Source organism: Panthera leo, chromosome E2 (genome assembly GCF_018350215.1).
Source record: "Panthera leo isolate Ple1 chromosome E2, P.leo_Ple1_pat1.1, whole genome shotgun sequence".
Lineage (NCBI taxonomy): Eukaryota > Metazoa > Chordata > Mammalia > Carnivora > Felidae > Panthera > Panthera leo.
The window spans coordinates 12976583-13003178 of NC_056693.1; the positions used below are offsets into that span (position 1 = coordinate 12976583).

Consider the following 26596-nt stretch of genomic DNA (forward strand, 5'->3'; position numbering starts at 1 on the left):
AACTCTCTGGAGGTGGCTGTTGGGGGTTGTGGGGAGGGGGCCCTCCTGGGCAGGGGCTGGGGGCGGGGTTATTGCTCTGAGCTCCCTGTCCCCAGGGGGCCTGTGTGGGGAGGGTGTCAGGACTGGGGCTGGCACAAGAGCAGACATGGCCGAACAAACACGCAGGTCACAGCACAGGGGTGGGTGGGTGGGTGGGCAGGAGAGGCTGGGCGCCATATTGCACTTTCAGAGTGGGGCCAGGCGGGGAGCCCCCTCAAACCGGAGCCTGGGAAAGAGGCTGGAGACCATTGTGTCCCCTCCCCCTCTGAAGGGGGAGGTGAGACCCCAACCCAGGGTTAGGAAAGAAGGTGGGTGACCGTGTGGCCGGTCCTAGGAGGGGCCGAGGGCAGGGCCTTGGCCTTGGGCGGGACATGGAGGGCACACTGGACCAGGGCAGAGGCTGCCCCCCCCCCCCCCCCCCCCCCGAGCCCCCACCCTGGCAGAATCCTTTACCCCACAATGGTTCAGCTGCCGATCCCCCCTTTGCTCGCCTTGGCCTTGGGGGGCACAGGGAGGCCCTCGTCGCCCTCGCTGTCAGAGCTGCAGCCGCTGACATCCGTGATCTCCAGCTCCGAGTCGCTGTCCTCCTTCCCGCCCAGCGCAGCCTCTGGACCCCCAGCTCCGGGCAGTGCCAGGCGAGGGGTGGCTGCCAGGCCCGAGGGGCGCTCAGGGCCCAGGCCCTCCCCTGTCGCAGCCAGCAGGGGTGAAGCTGCGGGGCCTCCCCCTGCCCCTGCTGAGGGCAGGTGGCCCAGGGGACCGGCCAGAGGGTTGGGGTAGAAGTGTGGGGGGTAGAGAGAGGGGGGCAGCTTGGGGAAGGGGCCGGTGAGGTACGGGTTAAAGTTCCAGGGGTACTCTGGGAAGGCGCGGCCATACGGACCCAGCAGGCCAGGGGGCTTGGAATAGCCGGTGGCACCTGGTGAGTACAGGGGACAGAAGATCAGGCCGGGCACACCTCCACTGCCGGGGCTGCCTGCAGTGTTCCACCCAGTTCTCCCCCTCTCTCCCACGTGACATCTGCCGCCCCCTACCCTGTGGTTGCCCCCAGCTCTCCCCGGGTCTCCCCATTCCTTTGGCGCCCTGAAAGCCCTTCTCCCAGGCTGTTCCCTCTCTAGTTTCCCTCCTCCCTGCCTTCCACGAATCCTCCTGTGGCTTTTAAAACGTGCACACACACAACCTCGCCCCGGGCCTCCTTCCTGCATCCTGTCTCTCCCCATCTTTGCCCATCCTTTCCCCTCAAACACGTGCAGCATGCCCCCACCCTCCCCCAGCACCCGCAGGCTCTTACCGGAGCCCAGAAACGGGAAAGGGCTGTCCAGACGCAGTTTGTCTGTCTCAGGGGTGAACAGGGGCGCCCGGGCCCCTGGCTCTCCCAGGCGAGGGGCAGAGAACAGGGTCTGCAAGGTCTAGAGGGGGAGGGGGGAGGCAGCACCGCTCAGAGTGGCTGCCCCATTCCCCAGGGGTTGATGGCTGGCGAGGGGGGCACCAGACACCCAGTGCTGGGACCTCAGTGTCCCTAACTCACCTCAGGGGTAAGGGGAGGAGCATCTGGCCCAGGGGTCCCCCCAAAGGGACCAGGGGTCAGCAAGAGTGGGGAGCCCGTGGTGGCTGCTGCCACATCCAACAGCGGGTAGTTGACCAGCACGACTTTGCTGAAGTTGAACTTGTAGGTGAACCTCTTCCCTTTGGTCTTGTGGAGAATCCGCTTGTTGTAGTAGTAGCTAGAGAGAGAATGAGGGAATGCTGGGCAGGGCCCCTAACTCACGTTCTGTGCCAGGCACGGTGCACAGAGCACTGTAGTTTGGGGGAACGGAGGCTCACAGAAGTCCCTTCAGCAAGGTCACAAGGCAAGGAAAGGGTGAAGCAGGCTGGGACGCTGGCTTCCGGCCTTCCTCCTTGCTTCCCGTCCGCTCACAAGTAGTCACGGTAGCTACTGTGCGCTGGGATCCGAGGGACTCTGCCCCAGGAGACTGAGGGCAAGCCCCAGGGGGTGGGGGTCGAGAGGGACAGGGAGGGGAGAAGGGGCAAGGTGCCAGCCGGCCTCTCCCCACCCCTCCTCACCGCAGGGCCCGGCTCAGCTTGTCATAATTCATGTGGGGCTTGCACTTGCGGATGCCCCAGAGCCGAGCCACCTCGTCAGGGTCCTTGATGACGAATTCCCCGTAGTCCCCCTGCCAGGCGATGACACCCTGGTATTCCTCCTTCTGCAGCAGCTCCAGGATGAAGTGCCACAGCTGGATCTGCCTCGAGCCAGGGGACGACTCTGGCTTGTAGGCCCAATCTGGGAAGGCAAACCCTGGGGACAGGAGGCAGGGGAGTGGCCCCGGGTCAGGACACCGAGGCCAGGGCTCCCGGTCCTACTTGGACTCCGGAACCGAGAGGCATCCGGTCTTCCCCCGACTCCCAGCCTCTGATGAACAGCTAGCTACCCGCCCCTTGATGTCTTTAGGGACCCAATTCCTACTCTCTACCCCAGCTGGTGTCTAGTCCCCCATCTGGCCAAAGAGGCAAGAACTCCGTTGTCCGGGGACCCCGGGGTGGCACCTCCGGCCTCATCCTCGACCTTGGCACAAGTCTGCCAGGTTCAGCGCCCCCGGGGTGGAGGTGGGAGAGATCAGTTTCCTGCGGCCTCAAACCGTGGGGAGGAAATGGAGGGGGCAGCTTGCAGGGGAAGGGCACCCCCGACACGGGGACAGCCCTCCTCCCGCTGCCCCCTCCAGCCCTGCCCTGAGAAGCCCCCGGTCGCTCCTGCTCTCTGGAACACCCCTGACCCCTTGCTGCATGGCCCCCTCCCTGTCCCTTGCCCCCTGCTCCATCTCTCCCTGAAGCCCTCCGCTGACCCCACCCTGGGGCGGCCAGGCCCGTGTGTCTTTGCACCGGTCCGTGTACTTATACTCTCACGTGCCACATCCCCTCCCACACCTGGCTCTGTCGGTCCTAGAGCAGTGTGCATAAGCGTAAACCTGCAGCACGCACACAGCCGTCCCCTCACGCTCCAGGGATGCCCAGCTACACCGTGGGACACAGGCGGCCCCGAGGGCGGCGCTCCTGCTGGGGCACGACACCTCGCCCACGACGTGCCACCACGGCGGACACACCAGATACCCGGCATCACACGTCCGTCCCAACACACAATCGTACATCTCTGGCCCCTCGGAACCAAGACCCACAACAACGCAGCCATGACGGGAGACGCACAGGACGCCAAAGGCCCAAATCACACACAGTGTGGCAGAACTGGCGGGTGCGGCATCGGGACGCGGGTGTCAGCCTGACAGGCGCACGCGGGCTGAGACCACGCCTGCAGAACGGCCTCCCAAACCCACGAGACGCAGGCACCTGCGCTCTGTAACACCCACGGCTCGCCCCTCGGCACACGCTTCACACACACGAGTGGCCTGCACCCTACTGTCCAAATGTGCCGAATAAGCCGGATGGAAAGGGGAGGGTCTCTCGCCCACCCCTGAATCTCCCCTCCCAGCCACAAGGCCCCGGGCCCACTTCTGTGCTCAATCCTGGGCCACATCCTCTGTCCTCCCTCCCTCCTCAGAGACCCCGGGGCCCAGGCCTGAGAACAGCAGGCAGGATCAGCCTACAAAGAACCAAGGTTGGGGAGGAAGACAACGCTAAGCTACCTACTTGCTGTGTGGCCCCAGGGTAGGTCCTTGCCCTCTCTGGCTTAATAGAATTTCAGCGGTAGGAGGCAAGGAGCAGCGGGGTCCCACCCAGGCTGCCTGGTGCTGGTGCGTGAGAATCGGTGCTAATGCCTTTCCGCCGAGGGCTCAGGAGGCCAGGCGGTTTCCTCCCCGAAGGGAGAATTTTTCTCTCAACCCCGTTCTGGGTCTTTCTTACTTCGGGTGATGGGGCTCAATCAGCTCGTGAGCTCCGGCCCATTCCACACCCGCTACTGCATCACACACACACACACGCGCGCGCGCACACGCGACCCCGAGAGAACAGTGCACAACTGCCCCACACCTGCAGATACACGACCCAGTCCGGAACCACCACGTGCCCTCAAACACATTTCCTCAGACGGACTGGGTCTGCCGGGACCCACAACGCACAACTAGAGAGGACCCGCAACTTCAGCCCGCAGACACACTGTGACAGACCGCCCCCCCCCCAAGTTCAGTCACAGTGACCCACGGATGCAAGGACCCCTCCCCCCACCGCGCACACACCGACACAGAGGCCTGGGGGGCACCCACCCGCCCACGCAGCCCGAAGTGCACCGAGACCTCCGTCCCGGACCATGACACGCACCGGGAAGTAATGGTCGAGAGCTCCTCACCCCCGAGGCAGGTACGTGCTTGGCAAGCCCACAGACACCCCCAATCCTAAAACGCAGACATGCTCTGCCCGATGTCCCGAAGAAACCCCCCCACCCAGCCCAGACACGCTCAGGTAGGGGTGTGTGTGTGTGTGTGTGTGTGTGTGTGTGTGTGCGCGCACGTGCACGAGCAGGCTCGCCAGCTCACACAAAGACAGACGTTGCACATACACCCTCCCAGTGCGACCACTTCTTCCAGAAGCACTGACGTGTGACGCAAGGACACACTCCGAGCCCCCAAACTAGCAGGCACAGAGTCCCAGTCTACACGCGCGCACACGCGCATTCCCCATCTGTGGGGCGTGTGACTTGGGCTTAAATGCGCGTCCAAGCCGGTCTTACTGTCCACATCCCCAGCTCTGAGTGTCCGCTTCTGAGCAGGCCGTCCTCTGTCCCAGGGCTCCGGCTGGCTGGACCGTGCTCCATGTCCCCCTGGCCAGGCGGCCCCTGTCCGTTTGCACACCCGCGCCTGGCCTGGTGCCCCCTCTGGTCCCCGCCCTGCTCCATCACTGCCCGGGCGTCTCCAGTACCTGCCTCTCTGCCCAAGGTCCCCGGTGGGAGCAGGCCGAGACCCCAGCACCTCGGATCCCAGGAGCCTACCCCTCTCGGACCCCAGCACCTCCCCTACCCTCCAAAGACCCTCACGTCCCAGTAGGCAGGTGGCAGGGACATCTGGCTGTGAAGTTTTTAGCCAAGTTTCTCATTAGGGGGTTGCATTCAGGGGACCGTGACAGACCCGGACAGAGGAGGGAGGACAGGAAGAGGTGCAGAAAGGAGGAGCCAGCTGGCTGGGAGGGGCAGGAGGTCCGGGCCAGTTACCGGGGGTCCAGAGAGCCGGCAGGGCGGGCGGGGCGAAGAGAAGGTCGGAGACGCAGCTACAGTCCATGGTGGAGCCAGCCCTGCAGAGAGGCCGGGACAGACACACGGGGACAGGCGGGGACAGGCAGGAGAGACAGACAGGGGTCAGTGGGGCGGGCGCTCCCCACGGGCCCTCCCGGCCCGCCACCCGCCACCCTCTCCACCCACGTCCCATGGACCCTGCCTCCCAGCCTCTCCTCCCGCAGCCTCGCCCTCACCCTGTGCCTCAGTCACTACCCACGTCGCCCCCAGCCTCCCTCCGCGCTGCTCCCACTCGCTGGCTCACTCACACTCGCTGGCTGGCCGCGCCACCCGCCCGCCCCGCAACAGCTTTGCCGCCGCCGCCGCCTCTCCGGCCGGCTCGTGCCCGACCTCTCATCCGTCTCAGCGTCTCTGGGTCTCTGTCTATCTGGCCGCCCCAGATTTGTCTCGCTCTGAACCTCGCCCCCACCCCCTGGCCCGCCCAGTGGACCCCCCTCCCCCCGGGCTGGCTCATCTAGCTCCCAAGCAGTCCCCAGCTTTCACCCGCCGGCCCAGAGAGGGCCCCCCACCCCCCGCCGCAGAACAGACCCCAGCACCCTGAAGGAGGGATCCCACAGATGCGCCTCCCTGACCTCAGACCCCTACCACTTGCACCTGCCTCCCCCAACCTGGACAGCCCCCTGAGACACCCCTTCCCCTTAGATCTGCCTCCCCCACCCCACAGCCCCCCCAGACACCCCTTCCCCTTAGATCTGCCTCCCCTCACCCCACAGCCCCCCACAGACACCCCTTCCCCTTAGATCTGCCTCCCCTCACCCCACAGCCCCCCACAGACACCCCTTCCCCTTAGATCTGCCTCCCCTCACCCCACAGCCCCCCCAGACACCCCTTCCCCTTAGATCTGCCTCCCCCACCCCACAGCCCCCCCAGACACCCCTTCCCCTTAGATCTGCCTCCCCTCACCCCACAGCCCCCCACAGACACCCCTTCCTCTTAGATCTGCCTCCCCCACCCCACAGCCCCCCCAGACACCCCTTCCCCTTAGATCTGCCTCCCCTCACCCCACAGCCCCCCCAGACACCCCTTCCCCTTAGATCTGCCTCCCCTCACCCCACAGCCCCCCAGACACCCCTTCCCCTTAGATCTGCCTCCCCTCACCCCACAGCCCCCCAGACACCCCTTCCCCTTAGATCTGCCTCCCCTCACCCCACAGCCCCCCCAGACACCCCTTCCCCTTAGATCTGCCTCCCCTCACCCCACAGCCCCCCCAGACACCCCTTCCCCTTAGATCTGCCTCCCCTCACCCCACAGCCCCCCAGACACCCCTTCCCCTTAGATCTGCCTCCCCTCACCCCACAGCCCCCCAGACACCCCTTCCCCTTAGATCTGCCTCCCCTCACCCCACAGCCCCCCCAGACACCCCTTCCCCTTAGATCTGCCTCCCCTCACCCCACAGCCCCCCACAGACACCCCTTCCCCTTAGATCTGCCTCCCCTCACCCCACAGCCCCCCCAGACACCCCTTCCCCTTAGATCTGCCTCCCCCACCCCACAGCCCCCCTCAGATCCCCTTCCCCCGGACAGCCCCCCCAGATACCCCTTCCCCTTAGATCTGCCTCCCCTCACCCCACAGCCCCCCAGACACCCCTTCCCCTTAGATCTGCCTCCCCTCACCCCACAGCCCCCCCAGACACCCCTTCCCCTTAGATCTGCTTCCCCTCACCCCCCAGCCGCCCCCCCAGACACCCCTTCCTCTTAGATCTGCCTCCCTCCGGGAGGCCCCCCCTCAGATACCCTTCTTCCTCCCATATGCCTCCCCTCGAAACAACCCCCTTAGACACTCCTTCCCCTAAGATCTGCCTCTCCCAAACAGCACCCCTCAGATACCACTTCCTCCATGGATATGCCTCCCCCTCAGACACCTGTGCTCCTATCTGCCTCCTCCCTCAGACATATTTTCCCCCTTAAATATGCCTCCTCTTTCAGACACCCCTTCATCCTTGGACATGCCTCCCCTCTCAGGTCCTCTCTCTCAGACCCCCTTACTCCTTCAGATACCCCTCTCCTCAAATACCCCCTCCCCCCTCCTCACCCGTCTCTCAGAACCTTTACCCTTCTGACAGCCTCTCCCCCGCGGATACCCCACTACACAGACACCCCCCCACGCGCCCCCAGACCCTTGGACATCTGTTCCTCTCAGACACCCAGCCCTCGGGCACATCCTCCCCCTTAGATACTTTTCAGCCCCTCACCGCTCCTCCCTTTGAGACCCCACCTTTCAGAGAGAGCACTTTTCTCAGACCTCCTCGTTCAGACACCCCCCTCAAATACCCCACCCCCACGACGTGCTCTTATAAGACAGCCTTCCCCGCAGACACCGCTCTCCCCAAAGACCCCGCACGGCCGCTCTGCTCCCCACAAGCCCCACCTCACCCCTTGGACGGCAGACAAGAGTTGGCAGATGGCCCATTCCCTCCAGACCTGCCGGGTCCCCACGGGCACCCAGGCGGCCCCCCCGCCACCCGGTGTCCACTGCGTCTCTCCCACACAGTCCTCTCCATCACTCAGGCCCCCGGCCACCTCATCTGCCTCTTCAGGGTCCCCCCTTCCTGCGGCCACTTTGCCCCCACACCCCCATGTCCCCTGTCTCCCATCCAATCTCCCCAACTTTCTCTGTTGCTCTCCCTCCCTGTCTCTTCCCCCCCCCATCCCCCCTCCCACACTCTTCTCTCTCTCTCTCCCCTTCTCTGCCTCCTCCTCATCTCTTTTCCTTTTTTTCATCTCTCTTCTCTCTTTCCTTGTCTTCCTCAACCCAGGGGGTCTCCTCCCATCCTTTCCCACCCCCTCTCCCCAACCCCTGTGCCCCCCCCCCAACCTCCCTCGGGTCTCTCCCATCTCTGGCTTCCCCGCACCCCATCCCCTCCGTCCCTTCTTCCGCCGGCTCTCCCCTCTCCCCAGCTGTGCCACCACCCCTGCTCGGCCCCCAGCCCGTCCCGCCTCAGTCTCCCCATCTCCCTCCCGGCTCCGGCTCCGCACCTCGCCGGCCACCTCTCTCCCACCTCCCGCTCGCTCTGCCTCTCCGGGTCCCCCTCCCTCCTGCCTCCGCCCCCGCCCCCACCCCCACTGGCCCCTCTCATTTCCGTGTTGGTTTTGATTTCTCTTCCCGACGCTTTCAACTCCCCGCCGCCTCCTCCGGACACGTTATAACGAGGAGCCGTGGGATCGGCGCTCCGGGCCCTGCTCCCACGCTCCCCCCCGCATCTCTCACGCGTCTCTGCCGTCTCGCCATCTCTGCCTGCCCCTTCTCTGTCCCCGTCTCTGTCCGGTCAGGCCCACAGGGACTGGGTCCCTGCCCTGACTGACAGGGTCCACAGCACCACGTCTCAGGGTCCCCGTGTCTCTCTCTGGGTCCCCACGTCTCTCCACGTCTCTCCTCCCCACATCCTTGTCTCTCCGTCTCCGTCTCTGTCTCCATCTCTGTCTCCGCATCTCTGTTTCCGTCCCACTGTCCGTCTCTTGGGGTCCCTTTGATCTCGCCCTGCCCCTGGCGCCCCCCTGGCCCCATTGATCGCCGATCGACCGGTGGAAGGAGCGGGGCCTGCGGGGCTGGGGCTGCGGGGCCAGGCAGGGGCCCGGTTAGGACGCTGGACAGACGGACAGCCGGCCCCAGACCCGGTAGCTGTGGAGGGGGAGCCGCTGCAAACCCCCGCCCCGCCCCGCCGGTCCGCGCCGTGCGGATGGGGACCCCGGGCCAGCTTTAATTTTTAATTTTATTTTGCTTCCTCCACCCCCCCCCGCCGCCCCCCATCTCCACCGCCTGCAGCCACGGCACTGAATGTGTGTGTGCTTGTGCGTGTGCGTGCAGCAGTGTGGGGAGAGGGGCTGGGCAGGCAAGACGCTGCCTCTCCCCTCCTCGCCAAGCAGTCACACAGACCCACAATCCGGCCCAGGCACACTTCACACAGACCCACACGGCACCCTCGGCACCCCCCCCCCACCCGTGTCATACGCAACACACAGACACGCAGGTCAAAACAGCCACACGCCCCGTGACCCACACACACACACACACACACACACACACACACACCACGACGCTCACAGATATTCACAGAGGAACACACGGTTGTCTAGGGATACACACACCACCTTGATCCCACCTGGAAGTGGAGACACACAACCGTGGACAGAAACACACACTGACACAATCACACACAGACACGCGGACCTACGAGCGCGCACCGACACGGCGCCACACCCACCCGGACACACACACCAGCACAGCCAAGCCGGGGACACAGGGGACACACACGAGGGACGCAACAGCTGCACATGGTGCCACACGCACCAGCACCAGAGACCCTGCGTCACACACACGGCGACACAGACGCACACGCGGCACCGATACAGCCACCACGAGACCGCACGCACGCACACGCACACACACACACGCACACGGACCAGCCCGCCCAGCAGCACGCTCACGCCCAGAGGCCAAGTGGGTGACGGGCTGTGTCGCGGCAAGGCGGGCACTCGGAGGTCAAGCCGCCGTCTGTCCGACTGTCTGTCCACCCGCCCCCCCGCACTTCTCCAGCGCGTGTCTGCGTGTATAAAGCGGGCACCGTCTCAGGCCTACGTCTGCCTCTGTCTCTCTAGAGATGGGGCTCCCGGCCTCAGGCCCACGGGCTGGCGGGGTCCGTCTCACAGAGGTCTTTGTTGTTCCATCCCTCTCTCCGCCTGGAGCTCCAAGACTCTCAGGGTCTGCGTTTCTTGTCTCTGTCTTAGGGCGTCTCTGTCTCTCCCTGTCTCTGGGCGTCTCTGTCTCTCCACATCTCTCCTCGCCTCTGGTCTCCTCACCCCCCCCCCCAGCACCCCGGCCCCCCGGGCTGGGGTTTAACCAGTTGTTTTGATTTCTCTAAGCTGCTCCGGCCGCCTCGGGAGCCGCCTCGGGCCTCACCCCCCCCCCCCCCCACAGCCCCTTCATCCCTCACCCAGCACCCCCTCCCCTTAACACAATCTGCACAAGTGGAATGAAAATTGATTTTTTTTTTAAATTTCATATCTTCTCCGGGGCTCTGTCTAAAGAGGAGAGAGACGCGGCCCAAGACCCTTCTCCCGCTGCCGCCCCTGCACTCACACACGCACACACACGCCAACAGGCACACACCTCACACCTAGACACACACGCGTATACACCCTGACCCTCCGTCTGCACCCGCGCCGGGGACACGCCCCTCCCTAGGCCACACACCCACGCAGGACACATCTGTGCACACGCGGACACACGGCAGACTCTCGCACCACCCTCTCCAGGCCCCCACCGGTAGGCACGCGTCGTGCACCGTGCGCCCTGTCCCCTCCGGCCGCACACGGCCCAGCCGCCCGCTGTCGCACGCTACCTGTGCACGTGCTCGCACACGCGCCTGCCCACATCTGTGTGCACACAGGCCCGAAGGCGGTCTCACCGCAGGCACCAAGGGGGCCTCTGCGGCTGTCCCGAGGAGGACTGGGCCAGGAAGGGGACGGGGGCTTTCCTGCCTGGACTTGCCCGCCCCCCCCCACCCCCAAGGTCACCCCCACTCCCACCCCTGCCTGATCAACCAAATGCTTCAGCCTGCCCCCGGGCGGGGGCGTCTCTGCGTCTGGGGTGCGTGAGCGCACGTGTACGTACGTTGGCACACAAACACGCCGCTCGCTGCTTCTCTCCAGGCCACACGCCATCATCCCCACAACAGGCTGGCTCATCTGAGAGCTAGCGCATCTCCACACGGGCACACGAAACGCGCAGGGACAGACGGGGCGCCTGAGCGGCTCGGTCGGTTAAGCATCTGACTTTGGCTCAGGTCATGATCTCACGGTCTGTGGGTTCAAGCCCCGCGTCGGGCTCTGTGCTGACAGCTCAGAGCCTGGAGCCTGCTTTGGATTCAGTGTCTCCCTCTCTCACGATGCCTCTCCCCTGCTTGCACTCTGTCTCTCTGTCTTTCAAAAATAAATATCCAAAAAAATAAAAATAAAAGTTTAAAAAAACCCCAAAAACGCAGGGACAGAAGCACACAGGCCCCCATGACAGAGACCCACGGAATACACGCGACACACACAGGGCAGCGCGGAACACACGTCTGTGCCCGCGCGTCATCACACACACGGCCTCACGCGTGCTGGGGCGTCAGCTCCCACGTGGAGAGCACACGCAGACACACGACCACAAGTGCACAGGGCCTTCAACACTCTTCGGGGCACACGCAGGATCGTTTCACGTCCAGCCTTGACTCGGACACAATCCCACAGGCTCGGAGACACGACGGCACCTCCTTAACACAAAACGTACCGCCACCCAGGCTCACATGGCTGGTTTTGACGCGGGTGGGGGTGGGGGTGGGGGTGGGGGGGGCGAGCAGGAGCTGTGACCACAGCCCACAGCTGCTCCTTCACGGTGTCCCACGCCCACACTCGCCAGCCCGGCTCCTGGGGTGGTGCCCGCTCAGCCCCCCCCCCCCCCCCCCCATGCCTCCCTTGGACTAAGCCTTCTGGTCTCCTCGCCTGCAGCGGCGTGGGCCGTCCCGGTCACTGAGACAGGCCAGCAGACTTGGAAAGTCCAGACTCCGTACAACTCCAGAACCGTGGGCAGTCACACCAGATGCCCGCAGAGGAGCGTCACACGCACAAGGCACGCACAGGCTCACAGACACGGCTCAGACGGTGTCTCCCAGCCCCCACGGGCTCACGCTCCCACGCTTAGTCCCCACTGCCCTGGAACGCACAGGTCTCCGCAGGTCACGTCTGCAAGCGCTGCAACACAAGTCACAGCCACATGAACCGTCAAGCCCGCCCCCACCCCCCCCCGCAGTGTCACACACACACAGAGTTACAGTAGCTTGCGTGTGTGCACACACACATGCACACACACCGGACTCTCTGTGTGAGACAGGAGGACGGGCGGGCAGACAGATGAGGCACCGGCCTCCCGGCCCGGAGAAGGTGTGTCTGAGATGCGATTTGGGGAAGGCGAGAGGCACCAAGCCATGGCAGCACCAGAGACCTCACACCCACCCTCTCCCCCTCTCTCCCTCTCGCTGGTGTCTCTGGGTCTATCTCTCTGTCTCCGTCTCTCTCGTTCCCTGAGTCCCAGTCTCTGCACGAACATCCCTGGGGCTGTGGCCAGCACGCGGAACCGTGTCAGTTGGGGGGGGGGAGCGTCCCCGGGGAGGTGGGAGCCGCAGTGCCACGCACCCCGCCTACCAAACAGCACTGGGGGAGGGGAGGGCGGGAGGCGCCACCGCGGATGTGGACCCAGAGCTCAGGCTGCTTCCCTACCCCCTGCCTTCCCCTTCAGAGACCCCAAGAGATGGAGGAAGCGTGGGGGGCGGGTAGAGGGAGGGAGAAGACACCCAGAGAGGGAGGGTGGGGGACAGAGACAAGCAGAAAGCAACACCTACCGGGAGACAGAGGGGGACAGAAGGGGACGAGTTAGGGAAACCTGGAAAAGGGGAGTGAGTCAGAGCCGCTTGGACAAAGTGAATTAGGGAGACAGAGGTCGGGAAGAGAGCTGTTCCAAGGAGGGACCCCGTCAGGGAGAAAGGAGAGGAGGGGCAGAGATGCGGAAAATTGAGGGATTAGGACGGAGGCAAAGGAGTGGGCAAGGAGGGCAGAGGCTGTAGGGGCTACAGGGGCAGAGGAGGCGGGAGCAAGGGGAAGGCACAAGTGTGGGCTCATGGCCAGCACAATGCCCAGCTGTGGTCTTTGGGGGGGGTGTCAGTGTCCCCGGGGGCTGACCCAGCTCCTGGCTACCACCCCAACTCCAAAACCCACCCTGCCCCTCCTCCTCACCTCCACCTGGCCAGGTCACACCTCCTGCCTCATCCTGAACCCCAACCTCTTCCCTAGACTCCTCAGTTCCAGCTCCCTCCCCTGTCTCATCCCTACACCCCAGCACCACCCTCCCCCGCCCCCCCCCCCCCCCCCCCCCCCCGCCAACTGCCTTGTATCAGAGACAGTGACAGAGGTGCAGGGGCAAGGACTGTGATCTGGCAGTGCCGGAGGGGTGGAGGAACAGAAAGCTGAAGGCAAGTGTAGCCAGCTAATCCCTGTGGCCGAAGTCCAAGAGGGCCCCTCTGGACCGTGATGGCCAAGAGCCAGGGGCGGGGGCACCCTGTGTCCTGTTCATGGGGCTTGGCACCAAGTATGTGCTCAGGAAACGGGGCTTAAGTGAAACTCATATTAAAAGGAGGCAGAGAAACAGAGGGACAGACAGGGAGTCAAAGGGACAGAAAGCCAGAGACCAAGGGGCAGTGATGAAGGTGGTAAAGCGAGACGTGGGGTCAGGGGCACGGGGGGGGGGGGGACAGGAAGACTGAGGGATGAAGCAGGGGGACAGACAGATGGGGGACTGAGACACAAGAACAGGGGGACAGAGAAACAGATGAGGAACAAAAATGGGGGAGGAGTGAGTGACTGAGGGTCAGAGAAAATGAGGAACAGATAAATGGGGTCAAAGACCCAGGAAGGCAAACATAGAGGCAAAAAAGGGAAGAGAGGCACAGGGGGACAGGCAACCAGGAAACAGAGGGCAGGGCCCCAGAGCCTGGGGCCAAGTGCAGGTCCTGGGCCCATGGGAGCTGGGTGCCTGGGCTGCAGGGGATCCCACGAGGGCCAGAGAAGGGCCGGGGTCCGGCCAGGCTGGGGGAGGCTCGGGGCTCCAGGGGCATCGCACACTCCATCGATCAGACGGGATGAGAGCAATAAATTATTGTGACAAGATGCAATCCTGGCCCGCGCACTGCCGCCGAGGCGGATCGATCCCTGTCCCCAGCCCCACACCGGGTCCCATGCCCAAGCCCTGGCCCGGACGCCTCTGCCCACCTCTCTCTCCGTTCCCCCACCACACATACTCCCACCAACATCCAGGTGGGGCCAGCAGCCCTTGGGAAGAGATGGGAGCAGAGAGGAAGCCACGGAGGGAAGATCAGCCCCCATCTGGCCCAGGTCCTCTTGCCTCCCTCACCACCCCATCCTCACCACACGACCTGGGAGGTAGCAAGTGCCGTGATGCCCATTTCACAGATGCGGAAACTGAGGCTCAGATAGGAAAAGTAACTTGGCCAGAGTCCCACAAGGGTGAGTGGGGAGGCCTGGACTCAAACGTGGGTCAGGACTTCAAGCCCCCAAAACCTGTACTTTTGGAGGAGAGAACAAAGGAGACGGAAAGAAGAGGTGGGAGGAGACAGAGAATGAGAAAGAGACAGAGAATGCAGGACACAGAGAACAAGAATCAGACCCTATAAAGAGAGAAGATACAGAGACACAGAGACACAGAGACAGACGGAGGTGGAGAAACACAGCGAACAAAGAGACAGGGAGGGAGGAAGAGAGAGACAGAGACTCAGATTCGGGAGACAGAGATGGAGTAGAGGAAGCACACAGAGGGCGGGCGGGCAGAGAGGCACCAGGCTGGGGAAGCCGGGTGTGCAGAGATGGGTAGTTCTGCAGGGCAAGGGGTGTCTGAGGAGACAGGAGCGTGTTGTTGGACGGTGGGAGGGAGTGAGGATGTGAGTGACCAGCTCGGCCCCGGGGAGTGGGTGTCCAAGAGACAGGTGTACGAGCAGGGAGATGGGACACGACCGATGGCAGGAGTGGGGGGAGAACGCGAGGCTGGGGAGCAGGAGGGCTGCTGGGTCATGGAGGAACAAGTGTTGCCCAAGGGACAGGGCGGACAGGTGCCTCTGTGGAGGAAGCAGGTCACCTGATAGGCAGGTGGGAGAGGTAAGGACACCTGGATGACTGAAGTCAGATGGCCTCCAAGAATGCCAGTTTCTGAGACCTCAGAGAAACGACTCCGTTTCTCGGGGCTCAGTTTCCTTCTCCGTAAATTGGGGATAAGAATAAGGACCTGCCTCCCCGGGGGCCTCGTGAGGAGGAAACGAGACCGTGGTTCGAAAGAACTGAGAACACTGCCAGTCACCGAGACAGGCTGAATAAGGCTGAATAAGCCTGAATAAGCGGCTGGCTGGGGCTCCTGGCTGCCTCAGTCAGCAGAGCGTGCAAGTCTTGATCTCAGGGTTGTGGGTTCGAGCCCCGTGTTGGGTGCAGAGATTAAAATCTAAAACAAAACCAAAACGCAAAGAAACCGGGCAGGAGCTGGGAACACGTTCCGAGTAGGCAGGTGCTACTCAAGGAGCCGTCCGCGGGCCAGGAGCACCTGGAGCTTGCTAGAAATGCAGTCTCAGGCTCCACCCCAGACCTGCCACACCAGGGTCTCTGGGGCGAGGCCCGGAGCGGTATGTGCCAGCGGCCCCTCCACGAGTTTCCCCTGCACACTGAAGTCAGAGAGCCTCTGGCTTAAGGGAGTCTGTACGATGCAGAGGGCAGGTGTGGGGACCCCTGGGAACAGTGTTATGTGGTCAGCAAATGCTACAGGTGTTACTTAAGCTCATCAAGGAAGGTGTTCCCTGAGGGGCTAGATGGCTGGTGACATGTCCTGTGAAAAGGGACAGGTATCTCCAGAGGGGAGCAGGCTGGAGACAGATGTGAGGGATCTGAAGGTTAGGCTCTCAAGGTGCCGGGGTGGGATGGGGGTGGGGGGGTGACAGGCCGCACGAGCAGGTAGTGAAGACGAGCACAGCCGAGACAAGGCGGCTGAGAGGTGTTGGGGTATGTACCCAATGTCTGTAAAAGTCGTGAAGGGGGGTGGCCTGGCTGGCTCAGTCGGCACAGCATAAGACTCTTGATCTCAAGGTCATGAGTTCAAGCCCCACACTGGGCATGGAGCTTACTTAAAAAAAAATTTTTTTTTTTTTTTTAAAGAAAAAGCAGGGCGCTTGGGTGGCTCAGTCAGTTAAGCGTCCAACTTCGGCTCAGGTCATGATCTCACGGTTCGTGAGTTCGAGCCCCGCGTCGGGCTCTGTGCTGACCGCTCAGAGCCCGGAGCCTGCTTCGGATTCTGTGTCTCCCTCTCTCTCTGCCCCTCCCCCACTCATGCTCGGTCTCTCTCAAAAATAAATAAAATGTTTATTTAAATAAAAAAAGAATAAAAAAAGAAAAAGCTGTGAGGGGACAAGAGCTACGTGGACGTCAGTGAGAGGGAAGGAGAGAAGGGGACTCGAAGCTGGTTCACGTCTGTGGGGCAACAGTGTGGCCAGGAGCAGGCATTCCCTTTGTGGACAGGCTGGGGATGCCAGGGGTATGGCAGAGACCCACTTGAAGAGATGAAAAGCAGAGAGAGATCAGGGAGGCGACAGGTGTGGAAGCCTCGGTACGTGTTTGCTGCAGGAGTGAGTGGACAGGACATTGGAGCCGGTGATGCTCTGGCAGACAGGTGAGAAAGGGGCAGGTATGGAGAGACGCTGGGGTGACCGCGTGCAGCAAGGAAGGGGAGATGTGGGAAACATGGGGAATTAGTTCTGTGGGGGAGGAAAAGAAGTAGGTAGTGCCTGAGGGACGGTGTGGGGCAACAGGTAGCTAACCTGAGGCCAAGGTCAGATTCCCCGTCCAAACCTGTGTACGAATAAGGTGGTGGTGTGAGAGACAAAAGAGAAGCAGAGACAGAGAGATAGAAGGAACCAGATACAACGTGAGCAGCTCAAGGGTGGAGCGGGGAGGGGTGACTTTCAGGACAAGGGCTCTAGGAGACATCATGGCGGGGGGGAGGCACACGAGGAAGGGTGCCCAGGGCCCACTGCACGTGTGAGCGATCAAGCCGTGCCGATTAGGAGACAGGTGCGGGTAGGTGGGTGCACCTGCCGTCTGGGGTGAGTCACCTGAACTGACAAGTGGAAAAGACAGCGGGAAGTAGGTATCTTTGGGCCAAAGGATGGGAGACGGAGTGTGGGGGCGGTAGGTGCAGGCAGGGAGCGTGGTGGGAAGCAGGTGTGTTCTCGGGTGACACATGAGTGGGAAGTGCTTCTGGAAGGACAGGTACGAGGGTGGACAAGGTTAGCATTGGAAGGGAGGAGTATGGGACGGGAGAGGTGGGAGGGGGCAGGTTAAGAGGATGAGTGCTTACGTGCGAAGGACGGAGTGAGTGTGTGTGTGTGTGTGTGTGTGTGTGTGTGTGTGTGTGTGTGTGTGTGGCGGGGGGCGGAGAGAGAAGATATGGTGGACAGGTACTGTTTGAGACACAGAAGTGAACAGGAATGTGTGAGAAGTGTGTTTAATAAGTGTGTTTAGAGCTTCAGGGAATGGGGGGGTGCAGGTAGGAAAGGGACGATGTGGCATGCGTGGGACAGAGGCAGGGATTCGAATGGAAGGGGCCGATTTTGGAGAACAGGTGTTACCTGGAGAAGCAGGTAAGAGAGGACACGTGTCACCGAGAGATCATAGGCATCTGTGGGGCAGGTTGCAAGGGACACGTGTTACCTGTAAAAGCAGGTGACAGGAAATAGGTGACACCTACAGGGACAGATGAAGAGAACAGGTTACCTGCAGGGGACAGGTATAAGAAGACTAATGTTACCTGGAGGTCCAGATGTGGGGAAATGAAGGGGACACGCTAACGTGACGGGTGTGTTGATACACAGGTGTGAGTGAAAGGTGTTACCTGCGGCCACAGGTGCGTGCAGCATGGTTCTTCTGGGTGATTCACTGCCTTGGTTTCACCTCCTTCCCTCTCCTCCCCTCCCCAGGGGCCAGTGCTGGCGCTGGGAACCCTCCCGCGGCTTCGGCCCCTGGCAGGGCGCGCAGTTAGCTCACGCAGTCAGCTCTGGGCTCAGCGAGGCCGGCCGGGCCTGCCGGGCAGCCGGGCTCCTGAGGCTGCTTGGCGATGCGGAGCGCGTCTGGGCCTCGGCGGGCCGGCCGGGCAGGGGGAGCGGGCGGGGGGGCCGTTTAGCCGTGATAGATCCGCGCGCCGCTTGTCTCTTAATCTCCGGAGCGACCGATCGATTCGCTATTTCCCTTTGTTGCCAGAAAATTCGATCCTGGGCCTGGAATTAGGTCCCCGGCTTAATCTGAGCGGAAACCAGCGAGGGGGAGACAGAGACAGAGATGCTGGGAGAGGCAGAGACAGAGAGATAGCAAGAGACAGAGAAAGGCAGAGACAGAGAGACACTGAGAAAGACCTGGGGAGAAAGAGGCACAGAGATTCTGAGATCGTCCGAGAGTTGGACCCAAAGAGGAAGAGAGAGATGCTCCAAAAGACAGAGATAAAGAGTCAGAGACAGATTCTTGGAGTTAGAGGTGGAGCCAGAGATGCTGGAAGAGACAGAGACACAGTAAGGAGAGACCCAGCCACGGAGGAGATGGCAGAGGTGGCCCAGCATGGCCCTGGGACGGTGGTGGAATGACAGACAGCAAAGGCATGCAGCATACTGGCCACCTGTCCCCAGAAGGACACAGTCCCTGGAAGGTCAGGAGCTCCCAGCCCCAAAGTGTGCAGACCCATTTATTGGCCCGGATGACCCCCTTCCACCAAATATCCAGACCCCAAATATCCAGAGCTAAGTGTGCAGACCCTCAGCCTTGAACTCCAGCTCCAAATCCAGACCTCCCAGCACCACCACCACCCCCAGCTAAACCTTCACACTGACCACAGCCCCAAAGGTCCACACCCCATACTGACTCCAGCCTCAAACTGTCAGCTCTCAACCCCAAATAGCCAGTCTCTTGGCTCTGAACCCCCGGGTCCCAAATTTCAAGCCCTCAGTCCTGGTCTCTAAAACCTCCCAGGATTCTAGCCCCGCACGTCCAGAACCCCCTCAGGTGTGCCCGTCGGCCCCGGTTCCCAAATAGACCCCAGTCTCTGCCGGCCCCCATCTCTAGCGCTCTCACACACTCCTCCGCCCCCCCCCCCCCCGCCTCCGGAGCCCCTGTCCCGTGCGCGCACCTCCAGCCCTCTCCCCCACCCCCCCACCCCCAGAGCTGGGCGCTGCCCCCACCCCCACCCCGGGCCGCCGACCCCTCCCGTCTTCCCCGCCCCGGGCTCGGCGGCCGGGCTCCGACGGTCCCTCGGGAGCACCTCCCGCGCCCCGCCCCCCATCCCCGCCCCCGCGCCGGCCCGCGGCGCTCACTCACTTTCCGGGGTTTGCGCCTCCGCTCCGGTCCGGCGAGAAGTGTTTAAAGTTCGGATCCCGCAGCCATGGCCCCGGCGGCGTCCTGGGGAGCGGGCTCCGGGGCGGGGGGCGGGGCCCGGGGGCCCCGGGGGACGGAGCGGGAGCGAGAGTCACTGCGAGACCCGGACGGAGAGACCCGGAGACGGAGGGACAGCCGGGGACACGGAGAGGGGGGCCGAGCAGAGACCGCGAGACGCGGAGAGAGACGCGCGGGAGAGAGGCGCGCCGAGAGCCGGAGACGCGGGCCGCCGGGGACGGGGCGGCGGCGGGGGCGCGGGGGCGCGGGCGGCCGGCCGTCCTCCTGAGCCTCCTGCGCTTCCTCCTCCTCCTCCTCCTCCTCCTTCTCCTCCCTCTGCTCCTCCGCGGCGCGCCGCGCGCCTCCGCCCTCGCGGCCGCCCGGCCGGCTCGGCGCGCAGATATATGGAGGCGGCGGCGGCGGGCGCTGCGGGGGAGGGGGCGGGAGCGCGATCGATGGAATATAATTTTCCTCAAACTCGGAAAATAAAGTTCAGAGCTGATCAAATTTGAAAACAGATGTCGAATCGCGACTCTAAATAAGGTTCGATCCCGGGACTGAGGGAGTGGGGGTGGGGGCGGGGTGGGTGGAGAGACCCCCCCCCCTTTCTCTCCCCTCCCCGCCCCGCCCCTCCCGAGGAGGACGCGCGGACGAACCGACTGGCGGGCAGGAGGTGGAGGGAGCAACTACGCGGCCAGGACCCCTGCTGGACACTCGAAACGGACCCGGACACACAGACACACAGGCACCCGGACATGGGGACGCGCGGAGACAGTAACACGGTGCAAACACACGCAGGATACACAGCCTAGTGGGCACTTGGACCCTCAGACACACACAGAGAAGTACATACACAAACAGATGGACCCTGAATCACTGACCCACAAACCGGACACACAGACACACACAGAAGCATGGCGACACACGGTCACACTCCACCTCTGAACGCACAAAGCTTGGGTGACACACAGGCCCAGGGCATCTGGACAGACACACTGACAAGCACAGAACCCCGGGGCAGGCAGGCTGACACTCCCCTTCACACGCCCCACGCCTTGTCAGGAGCTCACTCACACCTGCAGGGACAGGGAAGGGCCGGATCTGCTCCCGCTGAAATAACAAGAGCCATGGCCTCAGGGCTCCGAGAGCAGCAGCCCCCAGCCCCAGAGTTCAGCTCCCCTCCAGACTCCCTGGCCTAGCCTGACCATGGCCTTCGTCATCCACTCTCCCCTTCCCCTCCTTCCCCTCACTGCTTCTGCGCCCCCCCCCCACTTTTCTCTCCCATTCTCAGGTCAGGCTCTGCCCCACCCCCAAGCACCAGTGACCCTTTCTCAGGGGAACAGCAGCCCTTGGAGTCACCTGCCTCAAGAGGGAGAGGGTCTCGGGGCAAAACAACAGTCCCCAGATGAATATGCCCCGGCCAGGGCAGCTGTGCAAGATCTCACCAGCCCCAGTGACCCCTGGGCAGGGACGCCAGGGGGGGTGGGGGCTGGGAGTGAGACGGAAGGATGGAGCGAGAGGGTCTGAGAGAACTTCAGCAGGCTCCAGCCCCACCACCGCTCGCCAGGCACTTGGGCAAGTTACTCAGCATCTCAACGTGAGCTAGTAAGCGTGAGCCTCACTCGGCCCAGCTGAGATGCAGGGCGATCACGACCGCTACCTCCGAGGGAGGGGAACAGCAGGACGGGGTGGGGGGGGGACCGCTTCCCCCTGGGTCAAGCACGAAATAAACCACTTGCCATGAACGTCACTACTTTGGAATGATCATATTAAAAATACTAAACGTTCCTCTAGAAAACGAGAATCCCCTCATTTGTTTGCACGTGGACCCACGCTCTTCCAGGGAGCCAGCAGGAAGCCCCTGCACTGGGTGTCTCCACCCCTTCATTAGGCCATTCCGGAGACCCCTCTGGAAAGCCACCGGTCCTCCCGAGTGTCTAGAACCACTCTGGACTGTGTACAGCATCCCTGAAGATAGCTCACCGGCCGGACTTGAACCTCTGGGGTGTCTGTGACCTCCAGCGGACTGAGGAGAACACCCACCCAGCACCTTCGTGGTCCGTGGCTCTGAATGCCAAGGAGGAGGTTCCAGAACACCCCCTGGGAGGTAGGACTCCTCCTCTGCACGTGATGCCATTCAGGGGAGAAACAACACCCTCCAGGTGTTTCAGGAAAGCTAGAACACTGTCAGGACATCGAGAACACCTACTGGAACGTACTTAATGACCATTAAATGCACGAGGGAACACCTGGGAAGAGAGAAGGGACACCTGAGCAGCAAGAACTCAATTAACTGTATGTTACACCCTTCAGTTAGAGAGCCCACCGCTGTGGGGAGGCAACACTTATTACACTGCACGCAGCACCCTTCTGGAAAATAGTAGAACATCCTTGGAATGTTAGTGACAGCCACCCATAAGACAGCAAAGAGCACCAGCCAAGAGGGCTTTCATACTCTTTATCTCTAAATATCTCTTTGTCTCTAATCCCGGCCTCTGGGATTGGCGAGGGCAACCCAGGGCCTCCCACTGTAGGTAACACCTGTGAGGGGCTCGCATTGCCCAATCGGAGGTTATGGCTGACCGCCACCCCCCACCCCCACCCCCACCCCACCCCCAGGAGAGCTCTGATGCCCTTGGTGACCAGGACCAGATAGGCTGAACAGTCATGCCCAGAGGCAGGCACGCACACACCTGTCTGACCGCTCAGAATCACCCCCCTCCCCCCCAGCCCGGGAGAACACCTTCCTGATTTCTGTGACACCTTTTGGGCTGTGCATCTTTGGACAGTCTGCGTTCCCTCTCTGAGCCCCAGGCGGTTGGCGGGGATCCGTGAGGAGGATGCCGGAGTGAGTGTGCCGCGTCCTGTAGGCACGGGGGAACCCAATCGAAGGGAGAGTTCTGACCGGACAGCCTTCCCAGGGAGGGGCGTGACAGCCACCAAGGCTCACCATCGCTCGTTAGCAGTATTGCCAACACCTACCGGACCGAAGGAAGCGTCTCGCAGGAGGGGGACCATTAAGCTGTAGTTAACATCCCCAGGGAGGCTGCAATAGCAGACGACTGTAGTTAACACCCTACTGAGAGAGAACACCCTCAGGGTGTTTAATGCCCCCTGGAAAAGAGAGAGAGGACACCCTCGCCAGCCTGCAACAGCCAGTGGACTGAATCTATTACCCGTGAAGGCGAGGACACCTCTGGGGTCTGTAACATCCATTAGACTCTTTTGAACCCCCCAAGGAGTGAGAAGGCCCCTCTGTCGGGACTAACGCTTGCGAGGGGGTCTCTGGGTACAGGAAATACCCACTAAAGGCGACCGAGAGTGGAGCCGGGATGGGTTTCAGCGGATCACCCGCCTCAAGAATCCACCTCCTGACCCTCCCCCTGCACGGCTCTCCCTGAACCTCAGGAGTTCAAGAGCAGGGTGGACTGAACAGGGTCCGTGCATAATTACAATGACAATGGTGATTGCTTGGGGCCAGGCACGGGACCAAACTCTGCACAGAGATGAACTCGTTGACTTCGGTCAATAACAACCCTGTGAGGTGGCTGCGGTCACTAGCATTCTCTCCATTTTACTGATGAGGAAACCGAGGCACAGAAGTCACTTGTCCCCTGTTATACAGCTAGTCAGTGTTGGAAGTGGGACCCGAGCCAGTGGAGCCTGGCCGGAGGTGGGGGGAGTTGGGGGAGGGGGAGCCTGTTTTCCTAACCACCAAGCTGGCTACATCACCTGCTGTATACACCCCCACTCCACCTGCACGTATTAGACTCCGGTCCCCAGCTTTGAAGGACACAGCCCCGCCCGGTCTGCCAGCACTTTCTCTGCGCAGGCTGACGTCCCCACCCGCAAACCCAGGCTCGAGGCTCCCTGAGGGCAGGACCTGTGTCCGATTCCTCTCTGGGTCCCCAGTGAGGGCAGAGCCTGTCGCTCAGGGACCTGGGGAGACCCAGGGAGGGAGGGAAGGGAGGAGGAGAAAGGCGGTAAAGAGGGGTGTGGAAAGGAGGGCGGGGGAGGGGGACTGAAACTGGGCCAGGCCTCACCGGAGGTGTTGGGGAGTGGGAAGGAATCCAGAGCCCAGGGGAGGCAAGTCTGCTGGGGGGGGAGGGGAGCAGACAGCATCCCCGCCCCTCCCCCACCGCTCCCCACCCCCACCCCCTGGATGGTGGTAGAGGAATGCCGGCAGGGGATGGGGGAGGACGGACAGACCACCACGCAGGAGGCCGGCCGGAGAGCAGAGGGAAGCAGCCAGCCAGGGCGTGGTCATAGGGGGCCGGGGGTGGGGGGTCAGACGGACGGACAGGAGCGGGGTGTCGAGGAGACAGAAGGACAGATGGGGCAGGAGGGGGGTGGTCCCTGAAGAAGGACTGGCAGGCTTGGGGCTTGGGGTTGGGCGGAGAGGACGGACAGACAGCAGGAGAGGGGCCGCGGGAGGGGCGGACCGACGGAGGGCGGCAGCGACCGGCGGACAGATGGGTGCGGAGGGCCGGCCTGCAGGCGCGGCCCGCGAGGCCGGGGCCAGGCCGAGGGCGCGCGCGGTGGCGGCCGGCGCGGGGAGGCGGAGGCCGGGCGAGCGGCGGTGTTTGTGGAGCTGTCGGCTGCGGTGGAATTATGAAAAATAGCAGGCATCGGAGCCGGCCTTCAGCTTCGATTAGGGGAGATGGGACATGACAGGTGCGATCAATACGCAGCCGTTCTATAAAGTGTCAAGTAATGAATCAATTTCGACTAAATTTTCCATTTTTCAGAGGCCGTTCTCCGAGAGAAGAATATCCTCTTTTGTAAAGATATTATTATCGATTTCGGCGGCAATTTGACATCAGGGGTAGTTAATTCCACTCAGAATAAAATTGAAAACACTTGAGAGAGAAAAGAGAGAGGCGAAGAGTGAGACAGAGGGAGAGGGGGGAGGGCGGGAGGGGCGGGGGGGGGGGGGGAGAGACGGATGGACAGAGAGACAGAGACATAGGGAGAGGACAGACGGCGCGGGGGGGCCCCCGGAGAGACGGGGGCAGAGAGATGTGCAGAGACACGGAGACAAACCGAGAGGCCGGAAAGCCCACAGTTACCAGGGGGCGACAGAGACTGAGAGAGACGTTCCGAGAGAGACTCAGAGAGAGGGGGGCCGGGAAAGCATGACAGAGAGACAGAGTGTCTCTGAGAGAAGCCCAGATGTTAGAGACTTGCCACAGAGGCGCGAAGACGTGGACAAAGACAAATTCAGAGAAAGGGGAAAATGGCAAGAGAGGCAGGGGAAACAGAGAGGGAAGAGACACAGAAAGTGAGAGCCGGGAAGGGGAAGTTAGGGAGCCGGAGCCGGGCGTGGGGGGTGGGGGGGAGCTCCACTGATGTTAGGGACAAGGGACCAGATGAGAAGGGGTGGGGCAGAGGTCCCAGGGCTGAGGACGCATGCCGAGATGGGTAGAGCCTGCTGCCCAGCCTGTGCTGTCCCCCCAAGTCACTCTGAATGGTGTGTGCGTCTCCGTCCCAAACTGCTGGTTGAGGCAGAGTGTGAGTGTGTGTTATGCGTCCATGAGCTTCCCTGAGGTGTGATCCAGGCTCCTGGGGTCGGCCTGGGCCTGGGGTTGTGTTTCGGGTCGGGGGTGTGTGTGCCCTTGCTGTGACTGGATCTGATGATTTGTGTGTTTCCCGGGACCCGTCTGTGTGTGTCCCTATCTCTGTGCCTGCACACACTGTGAGTCCCTGGCCTTGCAGCCCCATGGGTCTCAGCGGCAGGCGGTGGTGACAACATTTCTGGCTAGTGCCTGCCAGTCCCTCAGCTGAAGTCTCCATCCCCCCCCAACCCCTCCCCCAGCAGCTCACAGGCTGCCTGAAGAGAGGAGAGAAGGGGCTGGAAAATAGGACCCCTGGGTTCTGAGAGAGAAGATGGCTGGGGACCCCGACTTCTGAGTCTGAGGGAGGAGGGGCTGGGGGCCCAGACTTTTGGGCCTGAGGAGGAGGGGCCGGTTGGCATGGACACTGCCGAACAGGACGGTCCCCACAGAGGTAGTGGGACTGGCTGGGAAGGTCCTCAGCCCTCCTGTCAGCCTCCCCACCAGAAAAGCCTGTGCCTGCTGCCCCCTAGTGGACGTGGAGATGGGGCCGGCCAGGGACAGGGAGCCGACAAGGTCAAGGGAAGCAGAGGGACAGATCCACAGGGGAGCAGAGACAGAGAGACAGGGACAGAGAGATATGGAGAGAGAGTTGAACACAGGGACAGAGACGAACAGGGGACAGAGGTGTAGGCAGACAGAGGAGCAAGGGTTGGGCAGGCAGAAGATTGAGATCTCGGATGAAAGGGAGAGAGAGACGACGTGGAGACTGGCAGAATCAGGGGTGGGGACAGAGGAGGTACAGACCAATGCTGGACAGAGAAAAAAGCTGGGCTGGTGTGGAGACTTGGGTGCAGATAGTAGGAGAGACAGACAGGAGCCATTTGGATAGGACAGTGTGACTGACGGGGGATGGCAGATAGCTCTAGAGAATGGAGATGTAAGGAAAAGGGAACCCAAGGAACAGGCAGAGAGAAGACAGGTAGATAGACAGATAAGGAGGTCCAGACACAGATAGAGACAGGCAGACACTCATGGAGAGACAGTCAGAGTGAGGCAGGTGGACAGAGAGGTACAGAGAAGCCAGGCCCCCCAAAGCCAACTGGACACCCTGAGATGGAACAGAAAGTGGGATGTAGGGGGGGGGTGAGGCTGAACCCGGGATTGGGGGAGACTGTGGCCCAGTGGGGGTTCCAGGCTGAGGGGCTTCCCAAGGCACAGCTTAGGAGTGAAGCTGGGGAAGGGGCTCCCCTGGCCAGGGTCTTTGCCCGCCACCCCCTCCTAATCCCCCCCCCCACCCGGCGGGCTGCCCGGCGGAGGCGACAGATTGAGCGATGAGACGCATTACGCACTTAATCCGCCTGATTGAATGTTTTGCTTTCGCCCAAATTGAAACATTAAACAACACGGGACGAGAAGAGGCGGCCGCAAATCACTCATGAAAGATTCATCTTCTCCCCGGCAGCCGCCACCGCCCGCCCGCCTCCACCGCCGCCCGCCCCAGCTGGGAAGCCTTGAGGGTGGGGGTGGGGGCTGGGGCAGCGCCCCTGCCCACTCGGTGGGGCCCCAGCCCACATGGCCCAGCGAAGTTCTTCCCCCTGTCCAGCCTCCATCCCACAGGTGGTCTGAGACGGGACTTCAGATCCCTCGACCGGCCCAAGCAGCATGACCTTGGCTCTGTCCCTGTCACTCTCCGGTGGGGGGGGGGGGGAGCCCTTTTTGCCCCCTCTGGGGTCCGTCTCTCCAGTTCCCTTCTTGGACCAGCTCAGGACCCTGGGGCA

The 26596-nt window shown here is 62.4% G+C and overlaps 1 protein-coding gene across 3 annotated transcripts; it reads right to left on the reverse strand.

Moving 5' to 3' along the window:
• Window positions 1–469: 469 nt before the first annotated feature.
• On the reverse strand, window positions 470–19288 carry ERFL (ETS repressor factor like). Of its 3 annotated transcripts, none has more exons than XM_042918299.1 (5): window positions 19210–19288; window positions 5189–5268; window positions 2098–2332; window positions 1562–1757; window positions 470–1442 (listed from the first exon to the last, which is right to left on the reverse strand). In XM_042918299.1, exons 2-5 carry the CDS (start codon window positions 5253–5255, stop codon window positions 504–506), a joined length of 1437 nt encoding a protein of 478 aa, XP_042774233.1. In that variant the 5' UTR covers window positions 5256–5268; window positions 19210–19288; the 3' UTR covers window positions 470–503. The 3 variants fall into 3 exon arrangements, with proteins under 3 accessions (XP_042774233.1, XP_042774234.1, XP_042774232.1); XM_042918300.1 differs by lacking the exon at window positions 19210–19288 and having other exon boundaries at window positions 470–952; window positions 1325–1442; window positions 5189–5665; XM_042918298.1 differs by lacking the exon at window positions 19210–19288 and having other exon boundaries at window positions 5189–5665.
• Window positions 19289–26596: the final 7308 nt, after the last annotated feature.